The sequence below is a fragment of the Bos indicus x Bos taurus genome, chromosome 5 (assembly GCF_003369695.1).
Source record: "Bos indicus x Bos taurus breed Angus x Brahman F1 hybrid chromosome 5, Bos_hybrid_MaternalHap_v2.0, whole genome shotgun sequence".
NCBI lineage: Eukaryota > Metazoa > Chordata > Mammalia > Artiodactyla > Bovidae > Bos > Bos indicus x Bos taurus.
In genome coordinates, this window is record NC_040080.1 from 22,788,280 (window position 1) to 22,808,185 (window position 19,906).

At 41.3% G+C, this 19,906-nt stretch overlaps 1 protein-coding gene across 2 annotated transcripts in view; it reads left to right on the plus strand.

Moving 5' to 3' along the window:
* Nucleotides 1-19,906, plus strand: part of BORCS5 (BLOC-1 related complex subunit 5) — a 97,458-nt gene that overhangs the window by 53,762 nt on the left and 23,790 nt on the right. For both annotated transcript variants that reach the window (XM_027541371.1, XM_027541370.1), the window contains exon 3: nucleotides 13,616-13,773. In XM_027541371.1, coding sequence (XP_027397172.1) covers nucleotides 13,616-13,773 — 158 coding nt within the window. The remainder of the gene's footprint in view (nucleotides 1-13,615; nucleotides 13,774-19,906) is intronic.

Below are 19,906 nucleotides of genomic sequence, written 5' to 3' on the forward strand. Positions count from 1 at the left end.
AGTAGCACACTGTTTTGTTTATTGTAGCTTTTTAGTAAGTTTTGAAATCACAGAGTATGAGTCTTCCACTTGTGCTCTTCTTTTTTAGGATTGTTTTGCTTACTGAGGTTTCTTTGAGATTCCATATAAGTTTTAGGATGTACTTTTCTATTTCTGCAAAAACTATTGGAACTTCCGTAGGCATTGCACTGACTCTGTAGATCACTTTAAGTAGTGTTGATATCTTAATAATCTTGTCTTTTGGATCATGAAGATGAGTTGTCTTTCTACTTATTTATGTCTTTTTCAACTTCTTTCACCTGTGTTTTGCAGTGTTCATTGTTCAGTGTTCATTGTACAGATCCTTTGTCTCCTTGGTTAATTCCTAAGTATCCTTTTTTCATACTTCATTAAATGTAATTGTTTTCTTAATTTCCTTTTTGGATTGTTTATTGTTAGTATATAGAAACGCAACTGATTTTTTTGTGTTAACTTTGTATTCTGCTAGTGTGCTGTCTCTCTGCTGAGGATCAGGGCTTCTCAGATCTTTTCTAAGCCTGCACCTTTCCTGGGCATACACAGTGAATTTCTGACTTCTCCCATGTATGTGGTTGCTTTTGATTGTTCTCATGGCCAGTGTCTAGCTCCAAATGTTCCCATGTTCAATATCTAGCTCCACAAAGGGAAAAAGGAGAAAAATGAAAGGGAAGAAAAAAGGTGCCAGCACTTTAAGTCCCCGGAAATCACTTCAGTTGGAGGGTGAGAGGCCTTTCAACAGTGCAGGTGTGCACCATGAGTGGCCACGGCCTCCGTGTCTGCCCTTTGTGATCAGAACAGGAACCCCTGGTGTTTGGAGGGACCGGCTCCTTATTGCCCACCCTGGCTCCTACAAGCTGTGTGTAAGTTGTTCGCCGCTGCCTGCCATAGGGGTTTGGGGATGGTAAGATGCTGCTGTGCTAAAAGGCTGAAAGTGACTGAAATCAAGCACAGTTTACCATCCAGACCTTCCCCTGGAAGTTGAAGCCTTCAGTAGACTCCAGAGTTCCAAAATAGTTGTATCAGACAGATTCTGCCAGTGCAATTGTTGTCTAGGTGGAGAGATGGATTCCTGGTGCATCCCATTCTACCATCTTCCCAGAATCCTCTCTGTTTAATTTTTCAAGGAACTACCATATTGTCTTCCACAGTGGGGGTGCCATTGTACATTCTCTCCAGCAATCCCTAAGGGTTTCAGTTTCAGCAATGTTTTGAAACATAGTTTTCAAAACATTTTACATCCTCATCAGAACTTATTATTTTCTGTTATTTGGATAATAGCTGCTATGTTAGTTACAAGTGGATCTCATTGTGGTTTTTATGTTTTTTGGGGGTTTTTTTTTTTTTGCATTTCCCTAATGAGTAGTGATATTGAGCATCTTTAATGTGCTTAGTGATATCCTTGTGTCTTTGGTGAAATGTCTACTTAAGTCCTTTGCCCATTTTTGAACTGGCTTTTGTTGTTACTTTTGTTCACCTCTGTGTTCTTTGTATTTAAGTCTTGCTGCTTCTGGTAATCTGCCTGAGGAGGGAGATAACTTTTTTTGTTATTCTCCACAGTCCTGATGTATATAGTATGTATAGAAGGCGGTGCTAGCAGATATTCGTATATGGTAGGGCTGGCCCTGCTTATTTGATTATGGCAACAGTTGGTAGTTGGGGACTTGGGGACATTGAGGACATTGAGAAAATTCACATGAATTGAGTGCCTACTCTGTGCCTTACACTATGGCAGGCGTACCTTGGTGTAATTCTCTCAGCACTCCTTTAATGTAGGTAGTATTTAATTTGCAGATGAAGGGTTTGAGTTCAGGGAAGTTAAGCATCCACCTTCCCATGACACAGGTGGTAAACAGCAATGAAAGTGAAAAGTGAAAGTGAAGTCACTCAGTCATGTCCAACTCTGCGACCCCATGGACTGTAGCCTACCAGGCTCCTCCATCCATGGGATTTTCCAGGCAAGAATACTGGAGTGGGTTGCCATTTCCTTCTCCCGGGGTTCTTCCCAACCCAGGGATCGAACCCGAGTCTCCCACATTGCAAGCAGACTCTTTAACCTCTGAGCCACCAGGGAAGTCAAATAGCAATTCCTGGATTCAAATTCCCAGGTCAGTCTGATTCTAAAGCTTATACTTTGCTTCATTATGTCAAGCTGCCTCCTTTCCTTGCCCTGTAAGTTCAACAAGAGTGCAAGGCTTTGAGCCTGGAGACTATTGAAGAAGGATAATGAGTTGACCCTTTACTTAACTCTTTGGGAGGAAAAAGTGGAGGAGATTGTAAAAAACTAAGTTAAGTTCTAGAGGATAGGATTTCTTGAAGATAGTGAGGTGTCTCATTTGTAGGTACTGATCATGCTTGCAAAAGTTATATCTGCTTTGGGTTGTTGACATTCTCTTTTCTTGTTTCTTTAGTACCATAAACCAGGGTATTGACCATGGACAAATGGGTGCCTGAACCTGGAGGGGTGAAATGCTTTCTGTGCCCTACTGCTGATTCCCCCCAAGCCTGAGTACCCCTTTACCTCCTGAGTCTTAAGACAGGGAAGATGAAAGGGAACAGATATTTACCAGGATCCTACTGTATGCTAGGTAAATCCTGAAAGGGAAGTGATTATTATCCCAGTTTTACATGAGAAAACTGAGGCTCAGAGTATAAGGTAAATTGTCTAAGTTTACACAGTTCATAAATAATGGGACTCAAATCAGCTTTCCCCATGTTCCCTGTCTTGGTCCATTTGGGCTTCTATAACAAAATATCATGGACTGGATGTCTTCAATCAGCAGAAAATTATTTCTCCCAGTTCTGGGGGCTCAGAAGTCCACAATCAAAGTGCTGGTGAGGGACCACTTCCTGATTCACAACGGGCAGTCTTTCTCCTGTGTCCTACATGGTGAATGGATCAATTTCACCCTCTGGGGTTTCTTTTATGAGGGCACTAATCCCATTCGTGATGGCTCCACCCTCATGACCTAATCACCCCCAAAGGCCCTGCCTCCTCATACTCTCACATTAGGTTTCAGCACATGTATTTTGGGGGGATACGGACATTTAGTGTGTATGTAGCAGTACCTCAATGAGCAAGTTCTTTCTTGGCCCTCTGGTAGTTAGAACCTCTGGTAGAAATTATTAGGAGGGAGCATTCTCTCCACTGAAAACTGTGATAGATTGGGTGTTACACTGGGGCTGTCTGCACTTGCAGTGTCTTCTGCCACATGGATTAACCAAAACAATAATGGTAGCCATTCTGGGTGGCTGCTTCTCCTGAGTGAGATTGGTGTGCCTCTGAGGTGGACATAAAAGTTCCTCAGGGAACCAGTCATAGAGGGCACGCTTTTCTGAATACTGCAAAAGAACGGATCGCCAACGTACATCATAAAGGTCCTGTTTAAATGGGCAGGTGTTTGTAGACCTGAATGCCTTTGGGATCTAGAGTTTAGGTAAATAATACACATGGCTTATGTACTTTTGACTTTGAAATATTCTGTGACCAATAGTGTAAAAAATCTTTGATTTTGTGGGGAGGTGATTTCTTTTTTTTTAAATCTGTTGCTTAGTTGTACCTTCACAATAGCTGTTGTCAAAGTTACATAGCTTCTGCTTTCTGGATTCTGCAGAAGAAAATGACGCTTGTTATGCTGTTTCCCAAATTTGAGTGCTATTACTCATAGTACTGATTTCTACTCCTGAAAGTAACTAAGTTTTTAAAAGTTAAGGAATTCAGCTTGGTAATAGCTTAGGTTAATAGCCATATGGCTCTGTACTATACTTTTGAAAAACTTTTTTTTTCCTACCTGACATTTCAGAAAGAAAAAGATTTCTCAGCAAAAATCTTTTCCAAATTTCTAACCCTGATGGTTTTTCCACTCAACACTTTACACAGAGAGGTAGGTACAAATGGCAAGTTGCTGTATCTGTGTAATACTCAGACGTGGTCCTCACCCATTCCCCAGAGCCCACTCTTCATTCCTGTATAAACAGAGTGGTTTCAACAGGATCTTAGAGTATGCCTCAGTATTTACCATTTGCAAATATGGAATCTATTAAATCACGTCTTCAGTTCAATAAACATCTACTTTGTGTACATCACTGTGTTAAGCTAAAGAAGAGTTAGACAGCTGAGGGTAATGGCCCTGTTCCCTAACACAGTAAGGAGGACATAATTTAGAAACTTTTGTTTAACATGAAAAACTAACCATAAATCCATAAAAAAATAGAATATCAGGGATGAAGTGTCATGACTGCTAATTTTTTAATGGCTTAGGAAAAGACAACAAAAGGATGAAGTATTAATAGATGTGATAAAATGTCAGTGGCTGATTCTAGATCATATTTGGGTATATAGTTTTTCTTTTCTGTATATTTGAAAGTTTATGTAATAAAATTTAAAAAAGGGAAAAAAGACTTAACCATAAAGAGCATTTATAAAACTCTACAAAAGATCATTTCAAGGGTATATAGGGTTCATTGTCTGTTACCTAAGCACAGAGGAGCCTGGTGGGCTGCTGTCTCTGGGGTCACACAGAGTCGGACACGACTAAAGTGACGCAGCAGCAGAGTTGGTAAGTAAGACTGAAAATAGAGGGATAAGCCTAGAGGCCCTCAGAGGCCAGGCAGGTAATGTGAATGAGGGGTGCTAGTTGGCTGAGTTCAGGTAGAGGTTGACAGAGCAGGAGAGCACACAGTTAAAGCATCAACAATGTTTAAAAATGAACATGTATTCCAAATTAAAACCTCTTGGAGGGCAGGCAGTATATGGTCTCCTGCAAATGAAAAAATTTACCATCTCTGAATGTACCCAGCTTTCTGTCTGCTCTTCTCCTTTCATCAGAAGATATAGGGGTGCAGGCATCAGAATGGGGGAGCTGAGTTCCTGACACTTGAGAACCGTCTGTCTTGTTGGAGCTCTGTAACTTCAGGAGTAGAAAAAGTGGCCCATCTTTTTTTTTTTTTTCTTCTGTCTTGCTCCTTCTGTGTCCTGGAGCTGGATTTATGGGCTGATTTTCAGAGATTCCTTCTATATCAGAAGCACATTCTGATAATAGACCTGTGTACCTGAGCTTTGTTTTTAGGTGTTTAGGGGAGGGTGTAATTGCAGTTTATAAGGGTGATTTCTTTTTCTTTTTTAAATTTTATTTTATTTATTTATTTTTTGGCTACACAGCATGTGGGATCTTAGTACCCCAACCAGGGATAGAAGCCATGCCCCCTGCTTTAGAAGTATGGAGTCTTAACCACTGGACCACCAGGGAAGTCCTTTCAAGTGTGATTTCTCTGACCTTGGAGTTGCTGAGCGGCTTCCTTTGAACACCTTAGGGTACCTTCTAGGCTTAGCAAACTTTCCCCCCACCTCCCTCATTTTTGTAGGAAGAAGGGTCAGAGTTTTGATTGAAGATCTGTCGCTGGTTTGGAGGCTCTCTGCTTCAGCCTCTGGTGCCATGAGCCAGCCCTGGCTGGAGCTCTCCTCCCCGCCACTCTTAAGGGCAGGCTCTGGAATCTTCCTCACTCACCTTGGAGGAGCAGGTGCAGGCTGAGAGCAGGCCTCACTCTGAAGTATATATGGGAATGCAGAGCAGGGACCCTGAGAAGCCTTTCTCCTCCTGAAGATTTCCTCAGCTCACTCTTTTTTTTTTTTTAATTAATTAATTAATTTGGCTGCACCGGATCTTAGTTGCAGCATGTGGGATCTAGTTCCCTGACCAGGGATTGAACCCAGGTCTCTTGCACTGTAAGCCTGAAATCAAAACCACTGGACCACCAGGGAAGTCCTCCATTCTTGATAATTAAAGTAAACTATTTAAATATGGTAAAGACTATTTAATAACTACCAATAGCAATTACACAATGAACAGCAAAATACTTAAATCTTTATATTTTAATTCAAGAGCTTGACTGAGATTCGGGCAATTACCACTTACATTTAACTGTCTAAGAGAGTCTTATAAATACAATAGGGGTATAAAATAAGTACTACAGACATTATACATAAATGAAAAAAGTTTTTATTTTCTTCATTTTTTATATACCTGTCTTTTATAATGTCATATCCTTGGGAGATTTTTCCATGTGAATATGTACAAACCTTGGGTTTCCCTAGTGGCTCAGATGGTAAAGAATCTGCCTGCAATGCAGGAGATCTGGGTTCGATGCCTGGGTTTGGAAGATCCCCTGGAGAAGAAGAGGCTACCCACTCTAGTATTCTTGCCTGGAGAATTCCATGGACAGAGGAGCCTGGTGAGCTACAGTCCCTGAGGTCACAAAGAGTTGGACATGACTGAGTGACTAACACACACATGCATAGACCGTCTTCATTCTTTTCTGTGGCCCTGTAATACCATTTATGGATGTACCTTGATACTGATAGCAAGCTCCCTTGATGGATATTGAGGTATTCGCTCTCTTATTATTATAGTCACTGCTACAATGAATAATCATTTAAATAATGATACATCATTTAGCACGTGTGCTAACATATAAATTCCTAGAGAAATTGCTGCATTAATGGCTTTATGCATTTGTAATTGCATAAATTGATATCGTTGCCAAATCACCCTCTATGATGACATTAGCAGCTTACATACAAATCAGCAATGCCTGTTTCCTCATAGTTCCACCCATAGAATTTTTAATCACACTTTTGGATTTTTACCAGTTTAAGAGAAGAATGCACTTCCAGTGAAATCTTCTTTTGTATTTTTCTTATAATGAGTGAACTTCTGCATCTTAAGAGTTGTGGCATTGGTATTTACTTTTTTGTGAAATGCCATTCATATCCTTTGTCCATCTTGCTTTTGCTGATTTTTTGCTTGCCAGTTTCTAGGAGCTCTTTATCTAATAGGAAGCTTACCCTTTATGATACATGTAGCAAATATTTCTTGCAGGTTTTTTGTTTTGTTTTAGCTTACACTGCTTTTTGCCATGAGGAATCTTGATTTTTATCTTTTGGATATATCAATGTTTCCTTTATGGTCTTTGTGTTATCGTGGCCCACTTTTTTTTTTTTTAATCCTGGCCCACTTTTGATGGCACAAAATCATTTAATTCCTCTTCTCACAGTTTGTCTTCAGTCTTTTTACGACTTCAGTCCTGAATTGACAACAAAGTGCTCTAGGCGCCTTTCTTCCCAAGTCTGCCTTCCAGGAACTGTATTCTTTGTCAGTAGTGGCGTAGCCATTGATACCTTCATTAGGAGATTTTAGTGGTCTGAAAAATCCCACATTTTCTCAGTATGGACACTCTAGAAAGATGTTTGGCAGTTGCTTATAAAACTGAACGTGCAGTAGTCATGCAACCCAGCAATTGTTGTTGCTGTCCAGTTGTTTAGTCGTGTCCGACTCTTTGCAACCACATGGATTATAGTACGCCAGGCATCCCTGTCCTTCACCATCTCTAGGAGCTTGCTCAAACTCATGTACATTGAGTCAGTGATGCCATCCCACCTTCTCATCCTCTGTCGTCCCCTTCTCCTTCTGCCTTTCCCAGCATCAGGGTCTTTTTTAATAAGTTGGCTCTGTGCATCAGGTGGCCAAACTATTGGAGCTTCAGCTTCAGCATCAGTCCTTCCAATGAATATTCAGGACTGATTTCCTTTAGGATTGTCTGGTTTGGTCTTCCTGCAGTCCAAGGGCCTCTCAAGAGTCTTCTCTAGCACCGCAGTTCAAAAGCATCAATTCTGCAGCACTCAGCCTTCCTTATGGTCCAAGTCTCACATCCATACATGACTACTGGAAAAACCATAGCGTTGACTAAACAGACCTTTGTTGGCAAAGTAATGTCTCTGCTTTTTAATACTCTGTCTAGTTTTGTCATGGCTTTTCTTCCAAGGAGTAAATGTCTTTTAATTTCGTGGCTGTAGTCACCATCTGCAGTGATTTTGGAGCCCTAGAAAATACAGTCTGTCACTGTGTCCACTGTTTCCCCATCTGTTTGCCATGAAGTGATGGGACTGGATGCCATGATCTTTGTATTTTGAATGTTGAGTTTTAAGCCAGCTTTTTCATTCTCCTCTTTCACTTTCATTGAGAGGCTCTTTAGTTCCTCTTCACTTTCTGCCATAAGGGTGGACTCATTTGCATATCGGAGGTTATTGATATTTCTCCTGAGAATCTTGATTCCATTTCGTGCTTCATCCGGCCTGGCATTTCTCATGATGTACCCTGCATAGAAGTTAAATAAACAGGGTGACAGTATACAGCCTTGACATACTCCTTTCCCAATTTTGAACAAGTCCATTGTTCATGTCCAGTTCTGTTGCTTCTTGACCTGTATACAGGTTTCACAGGAGGCAGGTAAGGTGATCTGGTATTCGCATCTCTTTAAAGAGTTTTCCACAGTTTGTTGTGATTCCCACAGTCAAAGGTGTTAGCGTAGTCAGTGAAGCAGAAGTAGATGTTTTTCCGGAATTTTCTTGCTTTTCTGATGATCTAATGGATGTTGGCAATTCCACTGGTTCCTGATTCCCCTGCCTTTTGTAAATGTAGCTTGAACATCTGGAAATTCTCGGTTCATGTACTGTTGAAGCCTGGCTTGGAGAATTTTGCTAGCATGTGAAATGAGTGCAATCATGCAGTAGTTTGAACGTCCTTTGGCATTGACTTTCTTTGGGATTGAAATGAAAACATCTTTTCCAGTCTTGTGGCCACTGCTGAGTTTTCCATATTTGCTGGCATATTGAGTGCAGCACTTTCACAGCATCATCTTGTAGGATTTGAAATAGCTCAGTTGGAATTCCATCAACTGCACTAGCTTTGTTTGCAGTGATGCTTCCTAAGGCCCACTTGACTTCTCACTCCAGGATGACTAGTCTAGGTGAGTGACCACACCATTATGGTTATCTGGGTCATTAAGAGTTTTTTTGTATAGTTCTATGTATTCTTGCCACCTCTTCTTAACATCTTCTGCTTCTGTTAGGTCCACACCATTTCTGTCCTTTATTGTGCCCATCTTTGGATGAAATGTTCCCTTGGTATCTCTGATTTTCTTGAAGAGATCTCTAGTCGTTCCCATTCTGTTGTTTTCCTCTATTTCTTTACATCGTTCACTTAGGAAGGCTTTCTTATGTCTCCTTGCTATTCTTTGGAATGCTGCATTCAGATGGGTATATCTTTCCTTTTCTCCTCTTCCTTTCGCTTCTCTTCTTTTCTCAGCTATTTGTAAGGCCTCATCAGACAACCAGTTAGCCTTTTTGCATTTCTTCTTGCAGATGGTTTTGATCACCACCTCCTGTACAGTGTTATGAACCTCTGTTCATAGTTCTTCAGGCACTCTGTCTATCAGATCTAATCCCTTGAATCTATTTCTCACTTCTACTGTATAAGCGTAAGGGATTTGATTTAGGTTATACCTGAATGGTCTAGTGGTTTTCCCTACTTTCTTCAATTTAAGTCTGAATTTGGCAATAAGGCATTCATGATCTGAGCCACAGTCAGCTTCCGGTCTTATCTTTGCTGACTGTACTCTTTGTTTTGTTTTTCAATTGTACTCTTGGGCATTCATCCCAGAGAAATGAAAATCTCTGTTTACAGAAAAACCCGTATGGCGACTGTCCATAGCATCTTTGTTTGTCATAGCCCCAAACTGGAAACAATCCAAATGTCCTTCAACAGGTGAATAGTTAACCAAACTCTGAGTGATACATACCATGGAGTACTACTCAGAAATAAAAATGAACAAACTACTGATACATGCCACAAGTAAATGAATCTCTGAGGGATTATGCTGAGTGAAAAAAGTCAATCCCAAAAGGTTACATTTTGGATTTTTCCCTTTTTGAACATTTTCGAAATGGCAAAATTTTAGAAATGGTGAACAGGTTAGTGGTTGTTGGAGCTGAGGATGGAAGAGGGGTAGTTGTGGTTATAAAAAGCAACAGAACTTCTTGGGGTGTTGGAATGGCTCCGAATCTGACTGTGGTAGTGATACACAAACCTAGGCATATGAAAAAACTGTACAGAGCTAAACAAACGTCCAAAAAAAGTGGGGATATCTGAGCAGATCAGTGGGTCGTACCCATGTCAGTGTCCTGACTGTGATATTGTATTATAACTTTGCAAGATGTTGCCTTTGGGAGAAGTTAGGTAAAGGAATACACAAGGTCTTGTACACAGGATCTCAATAAAAACGTCAGATCTAAAAAATAAATCCTTATTTCTGCCAAAGTCAACCCTGTCAAAAGCTCCTGTGGGGAGGCAGGCTCCTAGGAGCTCCAGGCTGTCTCCTGCCAGGGTCGGCAGTGGAGGTGGGGGAGCAGGGCCCTGCGGGGTGCAGCCTTCATTCTGTCAGGCCAGAGGAGGAGCTGAGAGAATTCTCTGGAACAGCTCCTTCCGGTCAGGCAGCCTCCAGCTTCTTTAGGGGATGAAGAACTTGGCTTACGTCCCGGTTCCTCAGAACCAGTGGAGGTTTGACATTGGTGGTTGGGAGGCAGGAGTGGGGAAGGCTTCCCAAGACAAGCTTGGATGCGTGCGAGTCCATCCCGATGGTGCCCAGCGCATGCGCTTGTCATGTTTATTTCGGATCTGCACTGTGCCATTGGCTCTGGTGTGAGTGTACTGCTCTGGGTGTGGAACGGGGTCCCCGAGATCCCCAGGCTCCCAGTAGGGATTCTCAGAGGTCAAAACTATTTTCACAGTAATACTTAGATGATTGTTAATTACTCTCATCCTCTTATAGGAGTGTACAGTAGAGTTTTTCAGAGGCTTCATAATGTAAAATAGCAACATGTTAAATGCAGAAGCCCGTCTTAGACTCTAGCTGTTTGCTATGAAGCCAAGACAGTGAAAAGACTTAGAAAAATGTAAATGAATGCCACTCTTCTCACTTCTTTGTTTGGGAAAGTAGTTATATCCTTTAAAATATGTTATTTACATGAACACATAATGGGGTTATTATTATTAATTAATTTTAATTGGAGGCTAATTACTTTACAATATTGTAGTGGTTTTTGCCATACATTGACATGAATCAGCCATGGGTATACATGTGTCCCGCATCCTGAACCCCTCCTCCCAGCTCCCTTCCCATCCCATCCCTCAGGGTTGTCCCGGTGCACCGACTTTGAGTTCCCTGTTTCATGCATAGGACTTGGACTGGTGATCTGTTTCACATATGGTAATATACATGTTTCAGTGCTATTCTCTCAAATCATCCCACCCTCGCCTTCTCCCACAGAGTCCAAAAGTCTGTCCTTTATATCTGTGTCTCTTTTGCTGTCTTACATATAGGGTCACCGTTACCATCTTTCTAAATTCCATATATATGCATTAATATACTGTATTAGTGTTTTTCTTTCTTTTTTTTTTAAATTTTATTTTTTAACTTTACAATATTGTATTGGTTTTGCCATATATCGAAATGAATCTGCCACAGGTATACATGTGTTCCCCATGCTGAACCCTCCTCCCTCCTCCCTCCCCATACCATCCCTCTAGGTCGTCCCAGTGCACCAGCCCCAAGCATCCAGTGTTGTGCCTCGAATCTGGACTGGCGACTCGTTTCATATATGATATTATACGTATTTCAGTGCCATTCTCCCAAATCATCCCACCCTCTCCCTTTCCCAGAGTTCAAAAGACTGTTCTATACATCAGTGTCTCTTTTGCTCTTTTCGTATACAGGGTTATTGTTACCATCTTTCTAAATTCCATATATATGCGTTAGTATACTGTATTGATGTTTTTCTTTCTGGTTTACTTCACTCTGTATAATAGGCTCCAGTTTCATCCACCTCATTAGAACTGATTCAAATGTATTCTTTTTAATGGCTGAGTAATACTCCATTGTGTGTATGTACCACAGCTTTCCTATCCATTCATCTACTGATGGACATCTAGGTTGCTTCCATGTCCTGGCTATTGTAAACAGTGCTGCGATGAACATTGGGGTACACGTGTCTCTTTCAATTCTGGTTTCCTCAGTGTGTATGCCCAGCAGTGGGATTGCTGGATCATAAGGCAGTTCTATTTCCAGTTTTTTAAGGAATCTCCACACTGTTCTCCATAGTGGCTGTACTAGTTTGCATTCCCACCAACAGTGTAAGAGGGTTCCCTTTTCTCCACACCCTCTCCAGCATTTATTGCTTGTAGACTTTTGGATCACAGCCATTCTGACTGGCGTGAAATGATACCTCATTGTGGTTTTGATTTGCATTTCTCTGATAATGAGTGATGTTGAGCATCTTTTCATGTGTTTGTTAGCCATCTGTATGTCTTCTTTGGAGAAATGTCTATTTAGTTCTTTGGCCCATTTTTTGATTGGGTCATTTATTTTTCTGGAATTGAGCTGTAGGTGTTTTTCTTTCTGACTTATTTCACTCTGTATAATAGGCTCCGGTTTCATCCACCTCATTAGAACTGATTCAAATGCATTCTTTTTAATAGCTGAGTAATATTATTTTAAAAAATGATAAGTGTTCAAGAATTTTCTGGTTGTTTTTTTTTTTTTTTTTTTCATTTTTTAATTGGAGGACATTTGCTTACAATGTTGTGTTGGTTTCTGCCATACATCAACATGAATGAGCCATAGGTGTACATGTGTCCCCTCCCTCTCTTCTCCCACCCCATCCCACCCCTCTGGGTTGTCACAGAGCACTAGATTGAGCTCCCTGAGTTACACCAGCAGCTTCTAACTGGCTATCTGTTTTACATACGGTAATGCGTATGTTTCAGTGCTACTCTCGATTTGTCTCACCTTCTCCTCCCTCTGCTCAGTTTTAATTTTTAACAGCTTTGAATATTGCTTTAAATTACATACACAAGTGCTTTGGGGTCCTCAATGATTTCTGGGAGGATCAAAGTGTCCTGACACCAAAAAGTTTGTGAACCTTTGAGTTGGAAGGAAGCACTTGATCAGAAATCAGGGGACTTGAGTTCTAGTCAGAACTTTGTTGTGTGACCCTTGCCATGTCATTTAAGCTCTGATATTTCATCTTTTGTAAATGCTAATAATTATCCTGGTCTACACACCTTAAAGAAAGGTAAGGTAATTCTGTGTGAAAGGCTTTGAAAAATAATGTCCTGTTCAAATTTAAGGGAATTTAATAGTTATCCAGCTAAATTGATGTTGGAAGAAAATGTAAAGGATGAGGCTTATGGCATGTTAGTGGACATCCTGCTCAGCTTTTAAATGTCTTCATGTTTGTATTTCCTCCTAACAGTTTCCTTATATATATTTTCTTCTGTTTCTCAGACAACCATTTTACAATTCTTTTGGTCAAGAAGGGATTTATATTCTTAATATCTTAAAGTAGTGCCATAAGGTCAGGTGTTGTGTCTTGTAGAAACCACTTACTGTGTGACTTTAGGTAAGTTACTTGACCTCTCTGCATCTTGGGTTCCTCACTTGTAAAATGCAGCTAATGGTCATTTACTTTCCTGGGCAATTATAAGTCTGAAAAATAACGCCCAGGAGGCACTTTGCCAAGTGCTTGGTTCGTACTAGACCCTCCCTAAATGATAGTTGCTACAAAAGTTGCAAGGTTGAATTTAAACCTCTTACTCTGTCTTCCACGAACTTGTTATTAAACTACTTTATTCACAAGTTTACTAGTAATTTTTCATTTCATTTGTGTTTTTTTTTTTTTTTTTTTTCTTTTTTTTCTGCTTTGAAGGGCTGTTGAGTGGCCAGACTTCCCCAACAAACGCCAAACTGGAGAAACTGGATTCTCAGCAAGTGCTGCAGCTCTGTCTCCGCTATCAGGACCACCTCCATCAGTGCGCTGAGGCCGTTGCTTTTGATCAGAACGCTTTGGTGAAACGAATCAAAGAGGTAATGGATTGCGAGAAAGTAGCATGGCTGACTCAGTCTCGTGATTCCCTGTACTCCTGAGTCCTCTTCTCCTGGGGTGTAGCACCACTGACCCCACTCTTTTGGGAAGTAGTCATTTTCTGTTTCAGTGTCTTAACGTTTGTCCCCATGACTTTGGGAACGTTGTCTTTCCCAGCAGTAAAATGTGGTGATGGAAAAGAGTGGTCTGTGGAGTAGACTCATCTGAAGTTTGAATCCTGGTTCCCCATTTATTTGCTTGGGAAGGTTACCTCCCTTCTCTTGGTCTCAGTTTCCTCATATGAAAAATGGGTCTAATAGTAGTAACCTTCCTGAAGGGCTGCGTGAAGATTAAATTGCTCAGTATGTGTTAACTGTTGTTAGCATGTGTGAAGTCCTGCCATACTAATTTGCTTTGACTGACGCTTCAACTCTTTCCTGTGTGTAGTTTATGTTTTGTTTTCTAGTCGAGTATCAGTTCTTTGAGAGCAAAGCATCTGACATCTTCCTCAATTATATTTTTCACTGTGTTAGCAGGAAGAGCTCAGTGATTCTTATTGGTTAAATAAAAACAATTGTGCCTACTTAACCCACAGGGTTTTTGTGAAGAAAGACACAAGATAATTCATGTGAAAGTACTTAGTAAATGAAAGAGTGTGTGGTACGCATGTTAAGTAATTATGAATAACAATAAGTGGATACTTCTTTTAAACATTTAAATATATCATTGACTGGGCCAGCGCATCACACAGCTCTGGGAGCATCAAGGTATAAGTAAGTATGTTTACAAAAATTTTCAATCAAGAAGAAATTTCTCTTCTGATACCTTGAAGTGATGTCATATAAAGAAAAGGTAAGGAGCTGTAACTTGGAGAAACCACCTATGTGAATGGCATTTCCTGGCATTTAACAAATTAGTCCTGGTCATTGACTCTGGCAGGAGAACATGGACATGAGGAAACACACAGGGAAAAAGTGGAGAATCACTGCAAATTAATGATCAGTTAGTCATAGAAGTACTACATCCTTGAGATGACGAAGTAGTCGTTAGCTCTACTAATAGATGTAAATGTGCCAATGCCTCCATTATTTTACTATTTACTCTCCATAGAATGTTGTGTGCATATATGCTTTTCTTATGGACTAACGGCTTTTATATGGAAAAGTATTAAATATGACCTTTTTTATTGGTCAGCATGCATGTGGCCTTTTCGATATTAGACTTATTTTACTACATTATGGTCGGCAGAACTTGAAGTTCCAAACATGACTATGTATTAGAATCACTTGGATTTTTTTGTTAGTTTTAGTGTTGAATTCTTCTCTCCTCTCCAGTAGGCCTAGCATGTGGTCTGTGAATCATTATTTTAATAAACTTATTGAATGATATGAACGCGATTCTCCATTACATGGGATTTGGGGACCACTAGTCTAGAGCATTATTTTCCAAGATAAGTTCTGTAAAACTGGTTCCATGCAAAGAAGGTCAGACTTCTTGCATATTTTATTACCATCCTCAGAAAGTCCCAATGCATATTATCTTATTAAAAGTTCTTAGCAATGTTACAGTAAAGAACATAAGCACTTTTCACACTTATTTGATTTCGGAACCCTTATCTTGGGTAGCATCTGTTAGCATCTTATATGAATAGTCTTTTTTTAAAGTTGATCTTTAGCATCTTCACAGTACACATACCCTCTGACTTCTCTCTCTCTCTCTCTCTCAAAACAACAACAGTATTTATTTGGTTGCGTTGGGTCTTAGTTGCATCGTGCAGATCTTCATTCTGGCATGCAGGCTCCTCACTGCAGCATGTGGGCCCAATTGCCCTGCATGATATGGGATTTTAGTACCTTGACCAAGGGTTGAATCTGAGTCTCTTCTATTGGAAGGCAGATTCTTAACCACCGGACCACCAGGGAAGTCCCAGGAGTGGTGTTTTTTAGAGCCTTCTTTGGGAAATGCTTCTGTAGACATAAGACCTTACCATTTTTGACTGTGTTAGAAATTAACCATGTCATTAGTTTTCAGATTTTAGAATAAATCAACATTTTACTGTTTTCTGTCTTCTTTTTGATAGGGTCCTCTACTCCATACCTGTCACTTCATGGTTTAGGAAAATGTGGTACAGAAAGATTAAGTGACTAGCTCACTGTCAAAGATCTGGGCAAAGTATTTTGTAGGTGATAGTACCGGACAGAAAGAGTTCATTATACCACACTTTCAACTCCAGAGTGGTTTCTTGGGCCCCAGTGAGTGTTAGAATCACCTGGGAATTTTCACTCCAGTAAATGTGGTGGAAAACTTTACACACACACTGAAGTGGACAAATACTGTGGCCTTTCCTGTCCTTGCTGCTACTGCCCTGCCTGGCTGCTACAGGCACCAACTTGTGAAGACCCCTGTTTCATCCACACCCCCACTCACTCCCTTCCACCTCCCCAGCTGGTCTGTTTTGCAGGAAATCTCAGGCATATTATTTCATTCATGAATATTTAAGCATATTTATCTTTAAAAATAGAGGACCCCTTTAAAAAACTGTTTAATTTGAATTACTTTCAGCCTTAGAGAACAGTTCAAAGCATAATTCAGAGGATCCCTTATATGCCTCTCGTTATTTTGTCTAAAGCGAGCATCTTACAAAGCCTTAGCACAATGACAAAACCAGGACATTCACATTGGTACAATACCATTAACTAAATGGAGATTTTTTTTTTTAAACCAGTTTTTCCATTGACAAAGACTCCTTTTTGAAAACACAGCCAGAGTGCCATTATCATACTTAAAATATCACCTTCATTCATGCAGTATAGCTGAGATGCTTTTAAGTGACATGTTGATTTCACTCCAAACCAGTTAGATGGAAACTTTTGAAGGGAGGTGGGTGGGGGAGGGAGAAAGCCAGGCCTTGGTGTTCATGAACACGCTCTGGATAATTCTCACAAGTAGCCAGGGTTGAGCACCAGTGCTGTGGAGCGTTCATTAAAGACAGTAAACTAAGTTTAAAATTCTGCGTTTGAGGAGCCCTGGAATTCACTTGGAGCCGTCAGTAGTGGCCAGAATTGTTGCCAAGCAGAGACAGCAGGCCCGGTACGAGCAGTGCCTCGTTAGCTCTCTTAGGGCCAAAGAGGTGAGCACAGTTTGCAGGTTTTCATTGGAGACGTGTCATCTCTCTTGGTGCAAACTCCTGAAACACACGTGTCTGTGTGCACTCACTTCAAACCCCAGGGTTGAAATTAGTCACTTCCAAAGGAATAAAGCAGAGGATGTCGTTTTGATCAAACACCAGCTCGCTTGTATTATTCCAGATGTTTCCTGGAAGTTGGGTTGCAAGTGTAAGGAAGTAACATAATGCTATATGTGTGGAAAAGTCAAGGAACTTAATAACCGTGGAGAATGTGTATTAGTGGAAGTAGAACCTGGATCAGCCAGAAGCCCTGAAAGCTGCAGTGCTTGGGATCACTTCCGTTTGGCTCAGAGGGAAATGTTTCTGTAACCATTGCTGAATCAGATAGAAGAAAACCAAGAAGTTAGCCGGGCTTTCCTATTGCTAAATTTGGATGATGCTCTTGAATAAAAAGTTGATAGGAATTTGTTTTATCAGAGAGGAGTGAAAGCTAGGGGTGTCTTCCTTCACACTAGAGAGTCTTGTCCATTGACCACTAGTTTCCCTAGTAGCTTCAGGATGACCCTCAGCCAGCCAGCCAGCATGGCCGAGCAGCTATTGTCAACTGACCTAGAGTGAGGGGCTTTAAGGGTGATAGAGAAGCGTAATATGGCCCCTGCTCGCTGAGAGCTTCATCTAGGCGAGGGAACGAAGATACACAGAGCAGTAAGATGAAAGATTGGTGCCATCACTGTGGAGCACTCAGTTGTGGTTCACAACCGAAGGCCTGGGAGAGTTCAAGATTCTAATATTCTGGATTGGGTGAGGCTAAAGTCACGTCTTCTAGGAAAACTGGGATTTGGAAATGAATGGAGAAAGGAGAGTGTTGCCAGCTGTGGGACCAGCTGAGAGTCTCAGAAGACAATTAACTTGGGGCTTCAGAGGGACAGTGGAGAAACTAAACTTGTTCCAGGAAATCTCTCTGGTAAGAAGCAGATGTCAGAACTGGAAGGACCTGAGAGAGCTTCTGGTCCAAGGCCCTCGTTATGCAGATGCAGAAATTGATACTATGGAATTAAAAGTGGATGAAGATCAAATGAGATTTGGGGTTTTTGGTGTTTTTTTTATGGGTAGTATATTAGGCTAGTGGGTTGAGGGTGAAGAGATAGAAGAGAAGAGGTGGTGGATAAAGGATACAAGGTGAATTCTGAGAGTGAGGCCCCTGAGGTAGCAAGAGCCCTGGGGGCATTTGTTTTGAAAGAACAGGGGGAACTAGGCAGGTTTTTAAAAAGAGGGCACCGGGCACAGACCAGTCACACCTGAGGAGCCTGTGTATTTTTTCTGAAGGAGAGGATTTGTTGAGAGTGACTATTGAGTAGTAGCACAGTTATGAGTCCAGGAGTTATTGCGGGCTCAGCGGAGGTGGAAAGAACTCGGGCCTTGATTTTGTGAGCAGTTCTGTGTGGTGGTTCTAAGTGCGAACTCCAGAGCCTCATTCCCAGGTTCAGACCCTGCCACTGCCTTTAATGAGCTGTGTGACCTCGAGCAAGTTACTTGATTCTTCTTATTTTTAGATTTGGCTGTGCCCAGTTGAGGCATGTCTCTTAGTTGAGACACGTGGTATCTTTAGTTGTGACATGCAAACTCTCAGCTCTGACACGTGCATGAGATCTAGTTCCCCAACCAGGGATGGTTTTCCCCTTGCATTGCGAGTGCGGAATCTTGGCCACTGGACCACCAGGGAAGTCCTGCGACTTGATTCTTCTAAGCCTGTTTCCTCTTCTGTTACATGAGGATAAAAATAGTAGTCTGCCTCAGAAAGGTCTATGCTATGCTACTCTAAGTCACTTCAGTCGTGTCCCACTCTGTGCGACCCCATAGACGGCAGCCCACCAGGCTCCCCCGTCCCTGGGATTCTCCAGGCAAGAACACTGGAGTGGGCTGCCATTTCCTTCTCCAATGCATGAAAGTGAAAAGTGAAAGTGAAGTCACTCAGTCGTGTCCGACTCTTAGCGACCCCATTGACTGGTAAGGGTTAAATGAGTTACTCTGTGTAAAGTATGGGACCATGTCTGCCATATAATAAACACTGTGGTATTAGCTCTTGTTATTGTTTTGAATAAAAATAATGACTAATAGAAAAAAAATAACAACAGAAAATAATGACTGAGAGAGAAAAGCCTAACCTTAATGCTCTGAATTGGCCTGTGTGAACTTTCTTGATACCAGCAGCAGCCTAAATATTGACTCATCTTAAGTACTTTCACCAACCTGAGTATCACAAAGAACTACACAGAGGCACGACTCATCATTTTTAACCTAGTCTGAAAGCCCTGCCTGATTTCCTTCATGCCACAGATATGTGCTGTCTGGAGTTTTTGTAGTTAATTTAACTGTTTGTTCTGCTCTGTAAAAAGCAAACTGGTGCCTGTGGAGTGTGGACCATGAGAAATGCAAAGCTGGATGTGGCACGTTAGTGGTCCTCGGCCTCTAAGCTGTGAATGTCTCGCCTCTGATTGTTCCAGTGATTTCTGTTGGTATCTCATCGTTTCTAGTTAAGGACTCAGGTTGGCAGGCAGACACTTTCAGTTTTAGGTCACATCTTCCACTGAAATCGGGATTACTGAAAGCTAAGGAAGAAAGGAACGTGCATCCTCCTAACGTAAGGGCTTTCCGTAGGGCCCGGGGACGTGGGGAGGGAGGCCAGTGGCAAAGACCTGGAAGGAAGCACAAGGAAGACACAGTTGAGACAACTGAGCGGCTCACAGTCACCGACCTAGATCTCGTTTCTGCCTCCGCCCGTTGCCGTCAGCGAGGGAATGTGTTCACGGTTTAGAAGCCGCTAGGTTACCTTTGTTACAGTTTCTGTGTGCTTGCTTAAAGGCCTTAAAACTAAATTCATGAGTGATTCTGGTAGCCTCTGTGTGTTTCGTTATCTGTGTTGAAAGCATGCTCCCTTAACATTAATCCAAATGAAGCATTTTCAGATGGACACTTAAGCCACATGATTACGTGGGATTATAAAGACA